Source organism: Lampetra planeri, chromosome 1 (genome assembly GCF_965212315.1).
Source record: "Lampetra planeri chromosome 1, kcLamPlan1.2.h2, whole genome shotgun sequence".
NCBI classification, from domain to species: domain Eukaryota; kingdom Metazoa; phylum Chordata; class Hyperoartia; order Petromyzontiformes; family Petromyzontidae; genus Lampetra; species Lampetra planeri.
The window spans coordinates 23,406,558-23,427,231 of NC_136107.1; the positions used below are offsets into that span (position 1 = coordinate 23,406,558).

At 44.6% G+C, this 20,674-nt stretch overlaps 2 protein-coding genes across 5 annotated transcripts in view; one reads left to right on the top strand and one right to left on the bottom strand.

Annotated features, from left to right (window-relative positions):
* LOC144720371 (signal transducer and activator of transcription 1-alpha/beta-like) overlaps positions 1 to 10,712 on the top strand; it is a 26,373-nt gene extending 15,661 nt beyond the window's left edge. The window contains exons 14-24 of one of the 4 annotated variants that reach the window (XM_078597102.1): positions 623 to 664; positions 1,366 to 1,449; positions 2,230 to 2,328; positions 2,749 to 2,884; positions 4,566 to 4,618; positions 5,482 to 5,576; positions 5,988 to 6,136; positions 6,644 to 6,823; positions 7,311 to 7,380; positions 7,765 to 7,869; positions 8,111 to 10,712. In XM_078597102.1, the coding sequence (XP_078453228.1) occupies positions 623 to 664; positions 1,366 to 1,449; positions 2,230 to 2,328; positions 2,749 to 2,884; positions 4,566 to 4,618; positions 5,482 to 5,576; positions 5,988 to 6,136; positions 6,644 to 6,823; positions 7,311 to 7,380; positions 7,765 to 7,869; positions 8,111 to 8,267 (1,170 nt within the window). In that variant the 3' untranslated portion in view covers positions 8,268 to 10,712. The remainder of the gene's footprint in view (positions 1 to 622; positions 665 to 1,365; positions 1,450 to 2,229; positions 2,329 to 2,748; positions 2,885 to 4,565; positions 4,619 to 5,481; positions 5,577 to 5,987; positions 6,137 to 6,643; positions 6,824 to 7,310; positions 7,381 to 7,764; positions 7,870 to 8,110) is intronic. The other 3 variants (XM_078597120.1, XM_078597112.1, XM_078597128.1) reach the window with 3 other exon arrangements.
* The window catches only part of LOC144720409 (glutaminase liver isoform, mitochondrial-like), a 50,685-nt gene continuing 40,483 nt past the window's right edge, over positions 10,473 to 20,674 (bottom strand). The window contains exon 18 of the mRNA XM_078597180.1: positions 10,473 to 19,986. Within this exon, the coding sequence (XP_078453306.1) occupies positions 19,827 to 19,986 (160 nt within the window). The 3' untranslated portion in view covers positions 10,473 to 19,826. The remainder of the gene's footprint in view (positions 19,987 to 20,674) is intronic.

Below are 20,674 nucleotides of genomic sequence, written 5' to 3' on the forward strand. Positions count from 1 at the left end.
TAATATATATTTGATCTCAATGGGCTCTCACCTGAATCGAAGTAAGTCAAACTGAATAAAAAATCTCTGCATTGCAGTAGCAGTATAATTGTACCGCAAGCAGCTCTTTGTTGAGTGTTTACCTGCCAGTGCACTAGAGAATATCAATGTGTGCAGGCAAGGTTCATGTTACACCTCCTCACCACTGTCATACTGCGGTAGAGCAGCAGTGACGCATATGCACACACATAGTCGCCTCTTACATAAACCGATCTATGATAGCCCCTTCCGCCTGTTCTACTGCTTTTGAATACTCATAGTTGAAAATAACTTTTAAAGGAGTCTTTGTGTGTGTGTGTGCGTGAGCGGTAGTGTAGCGGTTAGCACGCTGTGCGACGAATCTGGCGACCCGGGTTCGATTCCCGCTCACGGCCAACATCAGTGACGATTATCTGAACCGGTCCCGGCCCTCCCCTAGGTCGACTCAGCCTCAAATGAGTACCTGGTGCGGTGTGTAAACATTGCCACTGGGGAGACAAAGGCGGCCGGGCGTGGTGTGCCGTTCCGGCCTTCATAGGTGCTCGCTAACAGCACTTGCCCCTGTTAAGGCTTTACGGGGGATCTTTGTCTTTGTCTTCTGCAGCAAGTACGAGAACAGCGCACGCAAGCAGGAGGCAGGAACGAGGTGAGGTCCCCTTTACTGCACCCAGGGCCCCCATGAGGAACGCAGCTTGCCAAGGGATCAACAGTGCCCCACGTTTGATGGAGAACTCTTGATAATTCAGCATGTCGCCCAATAGATTTGCGAGCTCGTATAAGTAGTAACATCGCGAGGTGCCCATTAATTTCCATGGAATAGTTAATTCCGGGTTGGGAGATTAAAGAAAAAAGCATGGATTTCAGGGTCAATGTGAGGAGGAAAACGTTGGTTGAGTGTCTGATGTGCATGTCAAAGTAGCACGGTGACGTAGTAGGGAGCACAGGTGATGCATCTGCAAAGTCACCGTAGTCTGCTGACCCATAATACCTGTGTGTTCACCTGTCAAACTACTCCACATACTCCCAAAGTAAAACTAGCTTGGCACTAAATCTGTGGTGATATCACCTTCACTTTGCGGTGTCAAATTTTAACGTATTGTGCTACATTCGCCATTATCCAGATTCGAATCCTGTATTCGTTACCTCTCTGAGTAGGACTGTGGCTAAATATTTGTTCTTGATAGTGTGCCAACAATTTGTGACACTTGGGAGGCAAAGGCAATCGGACAATGATGTCTCCACCATTGCCACAGGGCATCCCAACCATATCAGGTTATTGATAATCAGAACTTGCCCTGCAAGTGTAAGGTGGCTGAGAATGTATTATTTGTGTGTGTGTGTGTGCAGGGATCACTGATAGTGACGGAAGAGCTCCACCTCATCAGCTTTGAGACGCAATTTTACCACCAGAGCCTCAAGATGGACCTGGAGGTAGCTGTCCCACGTGCAGTGACAAGATTATTGGTTGGAGTTTAGATTCGAGTGGTAAAACATAACTACTTCAGGTTTAGTAATTTAAGTGGAGTCCTATCACCAACAATACAATTTGGATAGACATTGCATCTAAATGCAACTACATCTGAAGTCCGTGCAAAACATTCACAGATTGGTTAAACATATGGGATGATATAATGGATACACATTTACATTTCTGGCTAATATTAGTGTTGTTTTTTGTATCTGTGAATAACATTGGGGTTTTTGCATTGTTCGTAATATCAAACGCGACCATGAATGCTTTGGAGTCTGGCTTTCGAGCTTGGCATTAGTTATTTCTTTCCGCACCTTCGATTAGCACGGTTGGCTATGTATGGTGCGAAATAAGTTCAACAAATTATATTCTTGGTTCTTTCGGTAAAGTCACGTAGAAGGGAAATAATAAAATAATAAAAATAAAACAATCAAATTCTCACGTTGTGAGAATAGTGTGAGAATGTTATTGTTTTCTTTTTATTATTTTATTATTTCCCTTCTACGTGACTTTACCGAAAGAACCAAGAATATGAATCCCTACAGTCACGAAAGCTTTAAATCTAAAAAGTTCAACAAACATACTTTCATAAATGGGTTTAGAGGGCGTGATACTGCAGATGTCATCTCTTCTGAAACTCAGTGTGATGTAAGTGCTTGCATTGTCACGGAAATATCTTTGCAGCTTGAATGTGCATCACAGTGCGTGCATTGTGTGTGCGGTGCTTTCGTCTAACACAGACGACGTCTCTGCCTGTTATTGTCATCTCCAACGTGAGCCAACTGCCCAATGGCTGGGCGTCCATCCTGTGGTACAACATGCTCACCAACGAGCAGAAGGTGAGACTACATGCACAATCTTCTGGGTGGATGGGGCAGTGCAAGGCGATATTTTTTCCTCCGTTTCTAAATTCTAGTGCTTGGAGAAATTAAATGACGGCAATAGCCCTCTATTGTAAAAAAAATCAAACTTACAATGCATTTTTTTTTCTATATGTATGTTGAACTTTCTTCGCACAATATGTAGCCAATAGTTCTAATCGGAGGTGCAGATATATAAAGCGTCTGGCATTAATATTGGTTGAAATATAATTATCTCTGCTAGATTGTACAATTAGAAAAGTACTTCCAAAACATTGTATTGAATGTGTTTGTGTTGCGCTAATTAAAGTCGTATCCATTACATGTCAGTGGTAGTAAACAAAATAGAACAGTCAGGATAACGAGGAGTGTGGCGCCACGTCTCTGTCTCTACCACAGAACCTGTCCCTGTTCCTGAACCCACCGGCAGCGAGCTGGAGCCTGCTCTCCGACGTGCTCAGCTGGCAGTTCTCGTGCGTCACCTCCAGAGGCCTCAACCCCCAGCAGCTCGTCACGCTCGCCGAGAAGCTGCTCGGTGGGTCCAGCGCGCGTTTCCCCCCCCCCCCCCCGCCAGCGGCGCGGCCGGAGGAGGGCCTGCTGTAGGGTCAGCGGTGGTGACGCAGCGCTGCGTTTAAAGGGTGCATCGATCCCATCGATTCTCAATTGTCATATCAGGGCTCTACGACACATTTGACCACTATTGAGTCGTGACATAGCCAACACGGTGGCGTGTAACATCGTATCGACAGGCTCGCTTATTGCAACTCACTACTCTACGGGACGTCTGGCAAAACTGCAGTTTGTACAAAATGATTTGGCACGTGTCGTTGCGGGTACTGCAAGATCCGACTGTGTCCATCCAGTGCTCGCCGAGCTGCATTACCTTCCAGTTGCCAAACGAATACATTATTAGGTAGCACTCATTACACACAAAGTGCTTGCCACAAATGAACCACAATACCTTGCTGATCTTGTCGAGGACCATACACCATCACGCGAACTCCGGCTTTTGGCTAGCCATTGAACAAAGACAGTTACTGCTTTCAGATGCACTTCTGCGGCCGTCTGGAACGCTCTTCCTTCAGATATTAGGAAGTTATGCACTTTTAAATCCAAAAATCATTTATTTAGAACTGATTTTTGCGTTTAGTTTGTTGTCCTTCCCCTGCACCTCCGAATATCATAGTCGGCTATGTATGATGCGAAAGAAGTTCAACATACATACAGGGGGAGGGCCCGCATTAGGGTCAGCGGTAGGGACGCGGCGCTGTGTGAGAAGTCGTAGGCGTTTAAAGAGTGCATCGATCCATCGGTTAAAATTTATTCTCACGTACACGGTTCACACGTGGATCATCCATGTGAGAATCGATCGCATTAAACTTATGCAAATAACATACAAATGATATGCGAAAGTTATACCTGCGCTGATGAAGCAAACTAAAATACAGAAAGATGCACAGTACTCAACTTGTGTTTAGTAAAAAGTCAGTGTCTCCTTGCTCAAGCAAGTATTGGGCAGTACTCATCTCTGTTGACAGGCCTCACCCAGTTACGGTAATTATACATTGCTATGGTGGGAACCAGTCTCTTCATAGGATGACCAATGTTGACTTCCCATTAAGTGATGTGAATTTATTGACCCTGGGAAGGATGATGGGCTGAATTGACCTGTGACAAAAATATATATTTCATAATTCAAACTCTGGGATAGAATTCTGGGATGACACGGTGTGTCTGTACCACTTGTGTTTATGGTGATTAATATGATGGCAGATAATTATTACTGATAGGAACCTCCTGATTACACCAGCCCACAGGGGATTATTGTGTCCGTCCGTTGTGCAGGGAGGGGCTGGGTGGGGATGGAGGGGCTGGGTGGGGAGGGGAGGGTGGGGAGGGGCTGGGAGGGGAGGGGAGGGTGGGGCTGGGTGGGGAGGGGAGGGTGGGGAAGGGCTGGGTGGGTAGGGTGGGGGGTGGGGAGGGGCTGGTCACCCCATGGTGCCCTTATAAAACTCAACGTTTAACCTACTCACGCCGGCTTGTGCCCGCCCTCACAGTCGGGCATATTTGCGGAATACCCCACGCCGCCGTTGACCCTGGCCATTGACCGAGCAACCCAACGTTCCTACCAGCTCCCTCCGCAGGAATGTGTTTATAATGGCATAGCTTCTACTGTGACGATGCCTGACCCTATCGATGGCTCGACATTGTTCCAGGTCTCACTACAAACTACAAGGAGTGCCAGGTGCCCTGGGCTAAGTTCTGCAAGGTGAGATCAGCAGCTCTCACTGGCAGCAGGTTCTAGCTTAATAAAGTGATAAATATAAAAGGGCAGAGAATATGCCTCAACATATCTGTCTCGCCACATAAAACGCAAACGTATTTCTACACATCCCGTCAGCCACACATTCCCCAGGGAGTGCATAATATCAGCAGCCATTGATTCAACACGAGAAGATTTAGACTGGTTTGACATTGAGTGTCTCATCAGCAGTCTGGCTTGCTTGAACCAATTCTGGTGAGCTGCCAGATGTTTAAAGTCAAGGGCCCTCTCTATTATACAAGGGTCATAGATCAACGCAAAACGATGAAATAAATACACATCACAGCATGACGCAAATTATTATGTTCGTGTTAATAAAGTGATGTAGAAGTTGACTTGACCACAATGTTCTCATAAAGCATGATTAATAACCCAAGATGCTGTTTTGTTTGTATTTTTGCACTCACCGCATAATGCGATTTATATTAATGGACCATGCTGTGCTGGTTGTTATTTTATGATCACAAATTTTTATAGTTAACGACAATCATGACATTGTTTTTATGGGTACTCAATAGACATAATATGAAAAAAATAACGCGTCCATCACAATCCACTGCTGATTTAAGGCCTCCCCACAGTGTCTATCGTGTGCGGAGTTTGACCGTACTCCACTTGTTTCAACGTTTGAAGAGGCTGCTGTACTGCTATACTGGGTCGATGTAAGGGCCATCTCGTGTCATACAGTGCTAGTATTGGTAAAGGGTATTGAAAATGTTTGTGCAAGGTGTTACTGATGTGTTGTTAAAAAGCAATGTGAAAGGAGTCTGTATGGCTTTACTGACATACCGTGTGTACGTGGAGTGCAGGAGAACATGCCCGAGAAGCAGTTTTCGTTTTGGCTGTGGCTGGATGGGATCATTGAGCTCATAAAGAAGCACCTTCTGCCCATCTGGAATGAAGGGTAATGTATGAAATGGAGGCAACATTCACCTATTATTCCTGCACCACTTACCTCACCGGTACATCTCACGTTTCCATCAGCAATCGATCTCTCCCCAACACTAAGCCTCCGCATTACTCACTCTTTCATAACCACACTCGCCCTCTTCATAGCACTCAGTCTTTCCGTGCTAGTCACCCACTTCACCATGAATGCTGTGGGCTTCCAATAGGCTGAATCAGCCAAGTGCAGTGCAGTTGACAAAAAAACAAAAGAGGACAAGAGGTTGGGCCACGTATGCGTGGTGCTTGCTCCATTTACCTCTCCACACTATAGCCACGCTCGCCTTGTTGGACACTCGCTCATGGTACCTGTCCAAGGGGCAAGCTGATGCTCAACGGACGAGCTTTGTCTTTGTCTGCGCACACACAGGTACATCATGGGCTTTGTGAGCAAGGACACGGAAAAGTCCCTGCTGAAGGACCAGCTGAGCGGCACCTTCCTGCTGCGCTTCAGCGAGAGCAGTCGTGATGGTGGCATCACCTTCACCTGGGTCGAGAAGCAGGATGGCATTGCCTGCGGTGAGCTGGGGGGAGGTGGGAGCGTGCGTGCTTTGAGAATCGCCCACCGGGGCATCCCTGGTAACAAGATGAGGCGGTGGGCAGTGGGAGTATGGAGAGGTGGGAGAGAGGAGGGGGGTTCTGGAAAAGGGCAAGCAGAGGTGCGAATGTGATAACACGGCCACGACTAGAGGGTGGGCCGGCGTGAAGAGCACCGGGAAGAGTTTGTGAATGGAATTGTAATAAAAGGTTAGGGAAAGAACAGGAATCTTACAACACTTAAGGCCACTCACTGCAGGCCTGGTGAAAACATGGACAGAATAATGCATGTGGAGCAGTCCGTGAAGCCGGGTGGAGCAGGATCCGATTTTTAATTGAGTTAAGGAGTGCTGTGACCCTTGTTTGAATCAGCTGCTTGCCCCTCCTGTGAGTGGATCACTATGAGTGGAGGCTCACGTGCTGCCCATGTGATCATTGCCACCGCCCCTCCTTCTCTCATCTATTGTCCACGGGGTTGCGCGTCTGCAGGTGATGTTCAGATCCACTCGGTGGAGCCGTACACCAAGCAGCAGCTAACGGCCGTGTCCTTCCCCGACATCATCAATTCTTTCAAGATCCTGAGTGATGCCAACATTCCAGAGTGTCCCCTGAAGTTCCTCTATCCGAACATCGGCAAGGACCAGGCCTTCAGCAAGTACTACTCGCGCAGTAAGTCCTGAGCCTCTGTGTTTACTTGCGTGCATTATATGTATGCACAATACAACAGTCTCCCACTCGTGCTGATGAGACTCTCAGCAAGCCCCTGTGAAGGTCATCATGTCACATGAGAAGGTGATGTGACCAGGAACATGCTAGGCCATGCCTCTGTCTCCCCAGTGTTACTGTTAACACAATTGCAAGAGTATCCATTTCAGACTGAGTTACCCTAGTAGAAGCCCAGGTCATGTTCACGTATCGATTTCCAGATGTGTGCATAGGCACGAATCGAATGTGGGTTGCCAACATGAGAATGCACTTTTGACTTTTGTGGGTCTAATTGCTTAACCCCATGTTCAATTTTCCTGTAGTATCATAAACAATATGTTCTGCACAGACTTTATCATTTTTACAGAGCCAGTAAATAGCACTCTAAAAAGTAATGACAGATTACATTTAATTCTGGATTATGTGTGTGTTTCATCTGTGTGTGTGGCAGAGGTTGATGCCATGGAGGAGGATAAGAAAGAGGGCTACATCCAGACTGTGTTCATCCCGGTGCATGAGTTGTAAGCCCCTCTTTGAATCATTGTTTTATGGAGATTACCACATTGGTCTTATTTGTGCTCGGCGCGATGGACGAGCGACTTGGCCTTTCTCTGTACATCAGTTGAATGCGTTGTTACGTGCGCTGTGTTGCGAGCTCTGTGCCGTGTGCCACACTGTCTAGGGTGTACTGTGCATGCTCTGTTCTGTACTCTACGCTGTGAACACCGCTCGCTGCACTCGCTGTGCCATTCGGTGTGTGTACACTCGCACTGTGCCATGTGTGTTGCTTGCTGTGCCGTACAATGTATTGTGCTGCGCGTGCTACCTGCAGTGTGGTGTTTACTGTGTGCCATGGTGTGCTATGGGTCACTGTGCCTGTGTCCACCTGTGGTGTGCCGCGTCAGCAGGAGGGTACCCCGTAACTCCGACATCTTCCCCATGTCCCCGGAGGACTTTCAGCAGCTGACGGACACCTTCCCTGACTTTGACCAGATCAGCATGGAGGTGAGGTACTATTCAGTCAATCCCACATCGATCCTCTTGATTTAAATATCATTCATCACAATCATTAATAAACACTTACTGTACGTGTATCCAAAAATATTTTAACTGCATGAATTAAAATTACATTCCGCAAGCAACGGAGTTGTGCATCATACTTTACACCAGTAGAGATTGACCTCTAGAGATGATATTACGACTGGATTACAACTGGTGTATAAGAGAAACTGCTTTGTTTTGCCCCTGCAGCTGTGCAGCCCACCCCATCCTCCCCTGTGATGAAGGAGACCCCTCCCCCAATTGCGCAAACCAGCATCGCGCGCCGGTGGTGGGAATGAAAGAACTGCCCTCATTCCGAGGCAATTGCACCAGTCTGATGATGACAACAATTAACAGTCGCCCTTAAAAGCTGTCCCTTAGAGACGGCCATTCAATGAGAAACCTGCCCCCCACTCCTTTCCTGTCCACAATTCTTGTCTTTGCTTGCCTCCGAGGTTATAGCCTGGAACCGTATATGTCAACGCGTATTGCTGCCACAGTATGTACACTTGGATCGCTAGCTCAAAGTGTATGAACGTTAAAACTGTTTTTTTTTTGTAAAATGTTTAAATCACCCTGAAAGTTGTTCATGAAATAAGCTCCTAAAAAGCTTTATTGATGAGGCGAATGCCCATTTGAGGTGACTGAATTGGCACTTTTGAGATTCTGGCTTGAAGTCCTGGGGTGGATAGGTGTGGTCTCCCTCAAATCCCCCTACCCAGGTGATCATGAAAAAGGCCCAAATTGATGTTTGCACTTGGAACTCCTGTGCTCTTCTCTTACCATTTGCAGCAGGAGTATAGACGGCCATGCACAAGAAATACGCTGGTCTCTGGCCACACAGCTTACATGTATTAAGAGTTTGTGGGGATTCTAATTGGCAAAGACAGGTGGGGTAAATCGCACACTTTCTGTTCTGCATAGCATTACCGCAGAAACCGCTGCTGTGCTATAATAGTTTTTTTACCCTTTTTTCTGGCAACCAAACAGACACCTTTTTACAAGGAATCATGGTTGCATTAACCACAATACCTGCGGTCAGAATGCAAAAAAGGGTAAAAAACCTATTATTATAGTTTGCTACTGGTAAAGGAGGCCTCATGATGTAAATGCTTTCCCCGAGCCCTAATTACTCTGATGGTGCATTGTCTTTGAGTTGTGCGCATTTTGGCGTCATCTGGTCCAACACCATGTGAGACTGGGCTCTAAGAAAAAGCTGTCTCTGGTATGGACCAATCAATTTCAAGGACAATGCATACATTATCAGAGTTGTTTTTTGTATGCATTCTGACCGCAGGTATTGTGGTTAATACAAAAATGATTCCTCGTAAAAAGGTGTCAGTTTTGTTGCCAGAAAAAAGGGTAAAAAACCTATTATTATATTTTGCTAATGGAAAAGGAGGCCTCATGATGTAAAAGCTGCTGTGCTGTTCCTGGGCACTCCACTGTTATCCAGGGCATTGCAGGCAACCTGCATAATGCAGAGAACATCACGTGTACGAGACTCACAACTTCCAGGTTACAAATGAACACGTAGTCAGTCGTTCAGCAATGTGTGTATGTACGGACGTTGAACTTATTTCGCACCATATGTAGCCGACCGTAGGTATGAGCAAGAAGGATGCTTGGGTGACCTCTAAATATATATTTGAGCGATTTATAATAGATTTTTGGGTCAGATTGAGTCAGTGGCATGCGTGTCGTAAACCCTGCTCCATTCGACACGGCCTGTTAAAGTTGTCACGTGATGTGCCAATATATAACCTGAGTGTTGGACAGCAATTCACATTTAGCTGGTAGTTCCAACCAGCTTCCATGAAAACACATTTTGAGTATTACCCCTAATATTAGTCGTTTCTTTAGCACTTAGTTCCTCCCCTCCCCCCAACCCAACATTCTTAGTCAATAAGGAATTTGGTCAGTGTTCCAAGCAGGAACCTGACAAATATGCACTGAGGCACCACGGTGGTGAGATGCTAACTTACCTTGCCTGGTATGCAGGAGCTTTTGGGTTCGATCCCGACCCCAATGTCTGTATTTGGGGTTTGCATGTTCTCCCCATGGTTGAGTGGATTCTTCTCCGGTTCCTCCGGTTTTCCCGCCGTATTTGGCTGCTTAAAATTTTCACAAAGGCCACTGCATTAAATATATTAGTTTGTGGCCACGAAGCTTCTGAAAAAAGTTCCTAGTTGAAGGACATTGTTGTTTTTATTACTATTAGTAGGGACTCCAATTGAGGGAAAGCCTTGGGCTGTAACATTTGCACACTGAAAAAAACTATTGTAAATACATTAGCAATCCTTACAATTCGTGAATGTCAATGACTTCCAAACTTATTGCTTCTGCTGCAATTATTTTTAATGGATATGCGTTTCTTTTTTGAAGCACCTATATATTTGTCTTCGTACTGTTTAAATAACGTGCATATGCTTTTTGTCTAAAGTAACATTACTATAGTATACCTGTTTTTGGAATTTCAGTCCGATACTATTCTTGCAACGTATATATGCGTAACATTAAGTAATGGGATGCATGTTCGATAGTGGTTCAGGAAAGTAGTCGACACTGCTTGTTCCATTAAATAACTTTATTGAAACAAAGCCTTTTTTGTACACAAGCACTCGGGCACTTAGATACATACGCGAACACACAAACAACAGTTGTCTGTTTAACATTTTGCTTCATGTCAACTTTACTTCAAAGTACTGCACCTCAAACTGCACTTAATGGGATTGCAAATGACACCAAGACGAACAAAGCGGTGTCCGTGATTCTGCTATCAATCATCAAATAAAGTTGCCCACAAGTCTTATTTGTTGCATCTTTGATCCTGCTTGAATCGATAACCTACAATTCACAATCGTCATTTGGAAGTAAATCTGCTGTGTACTTTTGTAACCATGTGCTAGTAAATTATTCATCGCTGTCAGGGAACTAAAAACGACAATAAAAATTATGCAAATGGTTGATTCGAAGCTGACTCTACAACTTCATAGCAGGTACTTTTGAGAGCACGTTTTTTGTTTGCATTCTGACCGCAAGTATTGCGGTTAATGCAGACATAATTCCTTGTAAAAGGTTTCAGTTTGGTGTTTTAACATCTGTTTTGTTGCCAGAAAAAAGGGGAACACCTATTCTCAGGTACTTTTGAATTTAAAAAAGTGGTCACGTGTCAAAATAAATGAAATATATTCAATGAAAATGCTGTAAATCTTGACTTAAAGCTTTAGTCACTGCAGGAATTCATATTCTTTGGGTCTTTCTGTAAAGCCACATAGATAGAAATAAAAGAAAAATATATTTTTCGATTTAAAGCTGTCGTGACTGCAGGGATTCATATTTTTGGTTCTTTCGGGTAAAGTTACGTAGAAGGGAAATAATAAAACTCAAACAATATTTCCCTTCTACGTGACTTTACCGAAAAAACCAAGAATATAAATGTATTTAATATTTTTATTACAGCCACGTAGATAGAACAAATAAAAATATATAATTCTTAATAATAACATTTATATATTATTTAATATTTGTATTATTTGTTCTATGTGGCTTTACCGAAAGACCCAAAGAATAAGAAAATGCTGTCCGTTTGCCCTTGGAAGCTGCCTCCGACAGACCAGTATTATTCCATATGACGGGGATACCGAGGTGTGGGGGCACAGTGGCCCAGCCAGCCTCAAGCCTCTCCTCACTCACCGTTGAGACCAAACCCAATCAATCGCCAACTCCATGCATCTGATTAACCAGCAGCCACAGCAGATCTGCCTAAAGGTCAATCAATCCAATTACATTGATTAAATTACCAACTATGGGTAAACTCCACTGGAGGAGTGTTGTACTCCCGGTCACAGGTATAATAAAAACCCATGGGTGTGTGTGTGTGGTAGGGCATGCAAAGTAACATCGTGTCCTGGTAAATTGCTCTCGTGTCCCAACGCTGCTTTGAAGTTTGGAAAATCTTGAGCTGACCGACTCCAAGGGTGTGGGGTTCCTGGTAATAGCTATGAGTGCTTACATTGTTTTTAGTCATTCCTGAAGCTCATGAGCTGTCACTGTGCTAAAGGCTGAACGACCTCACACTGGCAGGCAAAATTTGATGTAGTGTTACATCGCTGACAATTCTGGAAATAAAAGCAATACATTTAAAGCCTCCTTGAGTGCATGCCCATCGATTTGTCTCATACAAGATGCCTTTCACTGTCATTTTAAGACAACTTATTTGATCTTTGGGCTTGCCAATTCCACAATACCTCGTTTAGCATGAGTCACCAACTGGAACCAAACTAGATTATGGTATATCCTATATGTTTTGGTTGAGTACCAATTCTGGTTGTGGGCATGTGATAAGCATGCAGGCCAGTTCACTCAATACGGGCTCACTCGCACACCCAATAGCTCATACCAAAAGCTTGCAATGAAAAACTCAAACTCCATTGCATAGAATATGGCTGGATGCCAACTTCTAGCATAACAGTGAAAATAATACTAACGTTTCAACAGTGTATCGCTTCTGCCCATGGTGGTTCACACAGCAGCAGCAAGTTCGGTGCATGCATCAAAACAATGCCAAACATGCTGATGAGTTGTGTTAACAGGCAGGACACTTGAGTACAATTATTCAAGTCAGCAGATAAGAGGCTATCTTGTCTTGCAGGCATAACCAATGAAAAACATACATTCAGAAACTCAATAGTGATTTATGCTTTTTTAACTGATTGCCTTGAAAGTTGCTTAATTTAAAACCGGCTGTTACATAACATAAGTAGCAAACAGCTGTGTATGTTAGATACCCATAACATAAATTGTCGACAGACTAATTTAAATGTCTCGACTCTAAAACACTGCACATCATAGTATCCTGTGTTGGAAGGCTGCATGTCCAGGATGAAGATACTTTGAACACAACCAGCTTCACTTCAGTTCACTATAGTTTCAATTTCATCAATACTCAACATAAACAAATGGGGAAATGACAAAAAAGCACAAGACCGCTCATGACAACATCACACTGGAAAAAAATCAATATAAAATACTACATTGCCATAAACAACGCGGGTTTGCACAATGAAAGCCAGTTGCTCATGCTGTACAAATACAATGAAGCAATACCAGAGCCTCTTCTTACAATAACTTAACTGCACATTTGTAAAAATAAACTTTCCAAATAAACATCCTCACCTTCAGTACTAATGGTTTACTCAGGTCACAGAGTGACAACCAAAAACGATGGCGCATTCATGCATGGACTCGCGAAGCGAAAACGCTCGGCTCCTCGATGTGTTTTATTCCAGCAAGTGTGTGTCCTGCGCATCCACAATTGCGTGAATATTGCAGACTGCAATACAGACACGCACCAATGCAGCACTCGGATCCACAACTGGCAGCATTGTGAGAAATCTGCTCGAGGTGGTATGCTCGTAACTACTCTTTGGTTCTTTCTGTAAAGTCACATAGGTATAAAATAAATTAAATAACGACGTTTCGGGTGCAACACAAGCGTCTGATGCTGCGGTTGTCCCACCTGATGACGGACGCTTGTGTTGCGCCCAAAACGTCGTGATTTAATTTCTTTTATTTTATACCTACGTGACTTTACCGAAAGAGCCAAAGAGTATGGATCCTTGCAGTCACGAAAACTTCAAATCTAGATTGAATGCTCGTAACTGTAAAGGCAAACATCTGTACCAAGCCAATGTGACAATTATCGGTTTACTAATAATGTTATAATGCCTCATACTTCAAAGTGGAAAGTGTTATGAGACCCCGAATGTATTCCCAGAATGTTACTTGTGGACAGTGTAGACTCGTCATTGCATCCCTGCAGGTTTCTCCATATGGAACAGGAGAGTAACTGCAAATCTGAAGACAGTGATTTTGAACTAATGTATCGGTTTCAAGTCTGCTTGGATATATATTACTAAAGGCATTACTCTACATAGTTAAACTATCACTCAATTATCCTTTAACAAACCTATCTATTCGATCAACTATGTTAAATTGGCGCAAAAATGTATTGCCAAAAAAGATTGACTTCAGAAGTTAAGAATTTACGAGTGACGAAACGAGATACGTTCCAATTTGGAGGCCTCATTTGGTTTAAAAAAAAAAATTTTCAAAGGCAGCGCCAGCAAGTCGTATGCAATCGGGCCCAGGACACATTCTTCCAATTTGGAATGCTATAGCATCACCTTAAGACTCATCGGACCTGCTCCAAACACCAGTCTCACCCAATGTGGCACGGCGATGCCAGCGATGATGAACAACGGGCAAAGCTGTGGCCAGCAAAAATAAAACACCCACTGGGAAGGATTCCGAGTACTGAGCTCCAAAGGATTCGGAATAAACACTACACCTCTCATTTGGATATTGGCAGAAGCAAACAAGTTTGGTATATAACAATAAATATATATTTTTGTTCCGTACAACCAATAAGAAACATTTGTTCTTACCATTTGTAGTGAGTCACTTCTGAAACACTATTTTAGGAGGCAACGTTTATTCTACACTACATATCTTACACACTGTTCACACATGGGATAACTAATTACAGGTCAGAGCAGCCAACACGCTGCCGGAGACGAAGACGTAGCACCTCGGGTTCCACTCCACCTGTAGACAGCCCAGATTCAGACTCTGGGCTTCCCTTTAATGCCCCTCAGCATGGCCTGGCTCCGCCCTCGGCCACGCCCCCTTCTGGAACCTTCCAGGAGGTTCTGGGCCGACCTCCACGTGCCACCTGCCCGGCTCCGCCCTTAACCACGTCCCCTCCTGGAACCCTCCAAAGGTCCTGGGCCATGCTCCCCGTATCCCCTCAGTCACCTTTGCCCTACATCCTTCATCCCGACCCATCGCGTGCTTCACCAGCCAGCCGGGGTACCGTGTCCCCACATGCCCCTCTCCGCCAGCAGCCAGCACCACGCACCCTAGTGACCCACTGCGTGGTATTACATGCTGTGCTGGCTGCTACACCATATTCCCTCATTCTATTGTACCCAGCTCTACGCGCCATAGTGATCCATTCTATGTCACTACATATTTAAGATTTATTAGTTTAAGTCCGTAGTCTACAGTAAGTAAATTTGACAAAGGAAACCACCACCACAGTAACACCAGACCAGCACGAACACTCAATTATCTACTTTAGGCACAGCAATGTCTACAAGTGCAGTTCAAGCAACGACATCCACCTTGTGCCTTTACCACAAAGCTGTCATCATCCCACGAGCAATGCACTCGTCACGGGCTCGTTTTCACTACATTGCACTCCGATGACAACCTTCATATGCGTCTCGTCAGATCTTACAACTTGCACGCCAAAAAATTGACGTCCGTAAAAACTAATTTCAGAGATGTACATTCGGTGTAAACATTGCGGTAAACAAATGGTTACAATTTGTATTGGGGTGTTTTTGGCGGGATACTATAGTCTGAGGGTCTGACGCAATGCAAGTTGGTGCTGATGCACAGCTCAAATCCATGTGACTGACACAGAAATCAAACATGACCCTTAATCTGAAAATGGTCCCATGCGCAGTGGATACAGCTCAGTGACTACATCGTCTGACTAAAAAGTGACTTCATAGTCACTGACCTATTCCAAATGTTTTTGTATTTCTATCAGTAATGCTCAACTCCGGAGAAAGCAAAACCAGTAGTATCTAGAGAGGAAGTCTCGTATTGAATGGGCACTGGGAAAGAGTTCAGTCTGCAATTATGGCTGTGATTAAATCTTGGATTACTGTATATTTGGTCTGGGCTGGGCCTGTTCCCAGCACGACTAATTTGCAAAGTCATTGAACACAATGAAAAAAAATCCTACAGATTAATTCCTTCATTTGATAAAAGAGCAGTCAAACTACACTGGAAACATCACGCAACTTCCGATGTGACTGCGTTTCTGATTGAAATGTTTTCAAGTCTCGGACGTCTCTGACTGCAAGAGGGATGATAACAGCCTTCATTGCACGCATGTACTACACCACTGGTTATAAACACATCTCACGATGCTCTGAAAGCTTTCAATACGGACGACACCCACCTCGCAAGGCCACAGCAGGACGGCCAAACAGTGCAAACATAGAAGACCACAACTCCATTCTGACTACAGCTATCCCAGAAGCAGCAAAACCCGAAAACGCACACTCAGGACCTGGATCAGGACCTGGGTCAGGACCTGTATCAGGACCTGGGTCAGGACCTGGGTCAGGACCTGGAGCTGACCGCCAACGTCGTGGATGAGGGGCAGGGAGAGACAGTGGTGGAACACGTGATGATAGATGAACCCCTACGCACGTGGGATCGTGAGTCCACGCTTCAGCTGATCAACGCCTATAGGAACTTTGTGGAAGTGTTCAGCAGACGCCCGCACCTTAAGAAGGAGATATGGGCAGAGATCACGCGGCACCTGCAGCAGCTCGGACTCAGATTCCAGGCGGTGCAAGTAGAGGGTCACTGGAAAACGCTGACCACCGCCTACCGCAGTGCCCTGATGCTGAACCGACAAGCCAGCGGCAGCACGGAGCGGCGCTTCTGCCGCTACTTTAACGAGCTTCAAAGCATTCTGGGAGACGGTGGGGCGCAGGCTGTGGGGGGCGGCAACATGGCCGCCGGGAACTCGGGAAGCGCCACAGGAGGAGGGGAGGTCGCTGATGGAGCTGAGTCTGCCATCCTCCACCCGGCCTCCTCCACAACCGCCAGCAGTACCACGGTCGACTTAGCCTCAAATAAGTCGTCGGTCTCCCTCGCGGAGGTGGAGGAGCTGGAGGAGGAGGAGGCTGTCTGCGTGGAGCGTAAACGCTGGCGTCGCATGACGGCCCAACAGCTACAGCCACCACCGCCGCAGCCACTGCTACCATCACCACAACTACCACCGCTACAAGTACAGCGACAGCAACAACCCCAGCCGCCGCAGCATCTATACCACAATCATCACCACCACCATCAGACACCGAAGTACAAAATCGCGAGCTACTCGCTGTTCGGCTCTACCGCACCCCCCCTGGCTTCTGTGAGCATGGCCACAGCCTCCTCATCCTCCTCCACCTGCTGCTCACCTGGTCACCCCTCCCACGTGACGCTCGGCAGACAAAGCGTATACGTACTACTCGTATTGCAAGACCTCGCTCGTTTATTAAATTAATATTTATTTAAAAAAATTGTGCTCGTCTTGCAAAACACTCGCAGACCAAGTTACTCGCAATCCAAGGTTTTACTGTATTTGGTGTGATATAATCAAACAGGAAAAGAGAATTCCTGTAATTGTTTTACATCGAATTATCTGTAAAGGTGTGACCGGAGATGAAATAAAGCAATCAGATCTCGCGCAGGATCTAGACAGACTGTTGCATTGTGAGATTGTTATGCATTGAGATTGCTTAGGGAGGCATTCATCCCAGCAGTTGATTTATCATGGATGATATCTGTTAGAAATTATTTATGTTAGAATCAGTGACTGCACAGAGCTGCAAGCCAATCTTTCACGTACACACTCAATATAAATATTTAGTCGTAGATCTGTTAGGCATGCTTCAGCGGAAACTGTGTGGTGATGCGCAACGGGCCTAAGGTACAGAGATGTACTGCCTCATGTGTCTGTATGCGTTGGTGTGTATAGAAATGGAGTGCTCATATTTACAGTAAACAAACATATTCACGATAACAATAAACATGCAAATGTAAAAAGTTTAGATGTAAAGTGTTCCGCTCAGCACAGTTGTCCGATTTTAAAGAAATCCCATGTTGTTGATGTATTTGGAAAGCCAAATAAATATTTGGTAAGCCAAACATTTTCAAGGATCTGCCTGTTTAGACTAAGCTTGTCCATTTTTATAATGTAAATGTCGGCCTAGTTAATTAATTATATTAAGTTGGCAGGTTTAAATTCCTAAATTTCTTCTTCTTAATATATTAATTCCCTGCACAAATGCATCACAGGGATTTTCATTGTATGCATATTTATGTTATATAACTGTGACTTGTAATGTGCATACGAACTTTATCTGACCAGACACTTAATATTGCAGCCAATTTACTTTAAAGTACTGCAGATGCCTTAGTTATAGCAGCCCAGCACTACTTATTATCCAAACTCACAATATACAAGTGACCGGCTCATTATAGACATACAAACGTGTCTTTAATTCCCCTATACACACTTTTGATGATTGTTGGAACTACCAAATATTTAGCATATGCATTTGACTTATGATACTTCCTCATATAAAGCCTGCTATATCAGCTGAAAAGAGCCAGTACCAGTTTAGTTGCTTTTGCTTTGCTATGTCATGAATATGTGCTTGCATTCAACTAACAGGGGACAAGTCAGGTACTTTGAAGGGTGATCGCTGCTCATAAAAAATGGCCAGTGCTTAAGACTCAACACATGTAAACACAACAAACTAAAAAGTATCCAACTTCTAACCAGACGAGAGCTTGTCAAAGAACCCTGGCAAAATTCCCCGCGGGCAATCACATGGCCATGTCTTTGTTCTTACGATATAAAAGCACAATTGACATGTGCATGTATACACGAGCTGGACTCTCGCCGTCTGTTGGGCCTAAGATTCAGTGTGCGGTATGTCCAGTAGAGGCTACTGAAGCCCACGCAATGCTCACTGAAGCTGCTTACAGTCTCGGAAAATGTAGATGCATTTGCAGCAAGAAAAGTGTTTCACTGATACACTTTGAAAATTGTGCTGGAGATGCGGCTGCCGAAGTCTTGCCAGCAGGGTGTGTGAAATCTATTGCCGATGAACCTCACCTGCATCTGCATACTTTTACTGAAAGTCATATATATGCAACTGTAATATTATTATGAATAAAAAAATCTGAGAATGTTATTCAACTAGCATTAGAGCGTGGATAAGTCTCCTATTTTATTCACACATAAGCAACCATGTTTAGCTGACATTTCATGCCTATCATGTGACCATAAGCAGCCAATCGGGAGGCAAATTCCCTCATGCAATCTCATCCTGAATTCAAAAATATCACAATACTTTTTTGCAATAATTAAATTTGTCTTTTGGAAACACTTTCTTGCAGCATATGCATACACAAGTACTGAAACCCTAAGAGCAAGTGTTCCCTGGTGCGTGAATTTTAGGGAAAGAAGTTCTGTAACATTCAGTTTATCAAATGTTTTAACGCGATTTTAAAAATGTAACGTTGCTTAAGAGAGACCAGTCTGTTAGCTTAACTAAAATGCCCTGAAATAATGTTCTGACCACAACAGAAATAAAATAAACACAATTTAAATATGACGATAGCTTACTTTAAATGGCCGCAGAGTGTACGCTCAGAAATGTATAGAAATATAAGCAGTAAGCGAGTTCCACAGTTTAGATGTGTAAGTAAAAGGGAATTGGCCTGCTGCGTGGTTTTATACGAAGAGCCACACAATACGGACGGCACGTGAGAGCAGAGAGAAAGTTTGAAGCACAGCTATCTTGTCCTGAACACAGCAGTGGCCAATAAGTGGCTCGCAATCCACTTGTGGATCTCAAAATATTTGTTGTGGATATCAGAACAAATCAGAACACTTACATAAGCAGACAGCAATTTTCGTTACGGCTGACGGCAAATAAAAATCCTCAAATAAGAATTCACGTAAAAAAACTTCTTCCAATAGATGGCGCTAGTACTTTATGTCGATATGTTAGTGTATTGGCCACTGCTGCCTGAACGCATTTTGATCACCCCTTGTAAATACTGTCGATGCTCAATGTCATATTTATTTAAGCACTTACTTCTAAGTGTACAGCGAGCAGAGGTTTTTAATGACCGATTATATTCGGTGATGCTCTTGAAGGGTTGCAATAGATCACGCAGTGTCAAAGTCACAGGGCCACATGTGAGGGCGAAACCCTTGGCGTGCGCGCGCGCACACACACGTACATGAGTACCCCGCCCTGTGCCGCTCGCTCGCTCACACCATGCTCTCCAGGTTGTCCTTGGTGGCAGATTCAGGCAGTGGCTTGTCGGCCACATTCCCCGCCTGCAGATACTTGTGCTCAAACTGTTGCAGCAGGTGAACAATCTCCTGGTGTCCGAAGCGCACGGCCTCATCCATCGGGGTGTTACCCCACCTGTGGGTACATCACGCACACGTGAATGCACACACAGCAGCAGTGCACATAAAAGCACCGCAGCACAGAGTAATGGTCAGCAATGAATAGCAGCATGGAGCAATGCAGTCCAACAGAGAGCAATGGTTCAACAGTGCACAGGTTTCTTATTTGAGATGTATGTTCTACAGCTGTTGATCACGACAAAGCAAGGTTAAGTGGCATTTGCTATTTTTTTTTACGAAAACACTATAAATCTCAAACAGCCAAACTATGGCAATCTAGTGTGAAATCTAAGAGCGTGGAAATCGACATTCCAGACCGGCCTGCATGGTTGCTTTGTTATTACTCGTGAGTCATCACTTCCAGTGCCAGAAAATGAGCATAGAGCACAGGCAAATTCTGTACGCCACATTTCATTTGGCACCATCATGTAAGGCCTAGCATCTCCATATTCTCATCACTCAACAGGCATTCAAGTGGCCCCCTGTATCAACCCTGAATATTTCCCTCCCCCCCCATATGCAAATAATTAAAAGTCAAAAGCGTTTCCATGGCACAAGGGACAGTATTGATCTTCACTGGCAGCTTTGAACAAGCGTTTGGAAAGCCACATTCTATCACAAGAGCGGATTTTCATACTGAACAAACGCTGTTGATCTCCACTACCATACTAATTTCATAATCGACAAAGGGATGAGGAATCCCA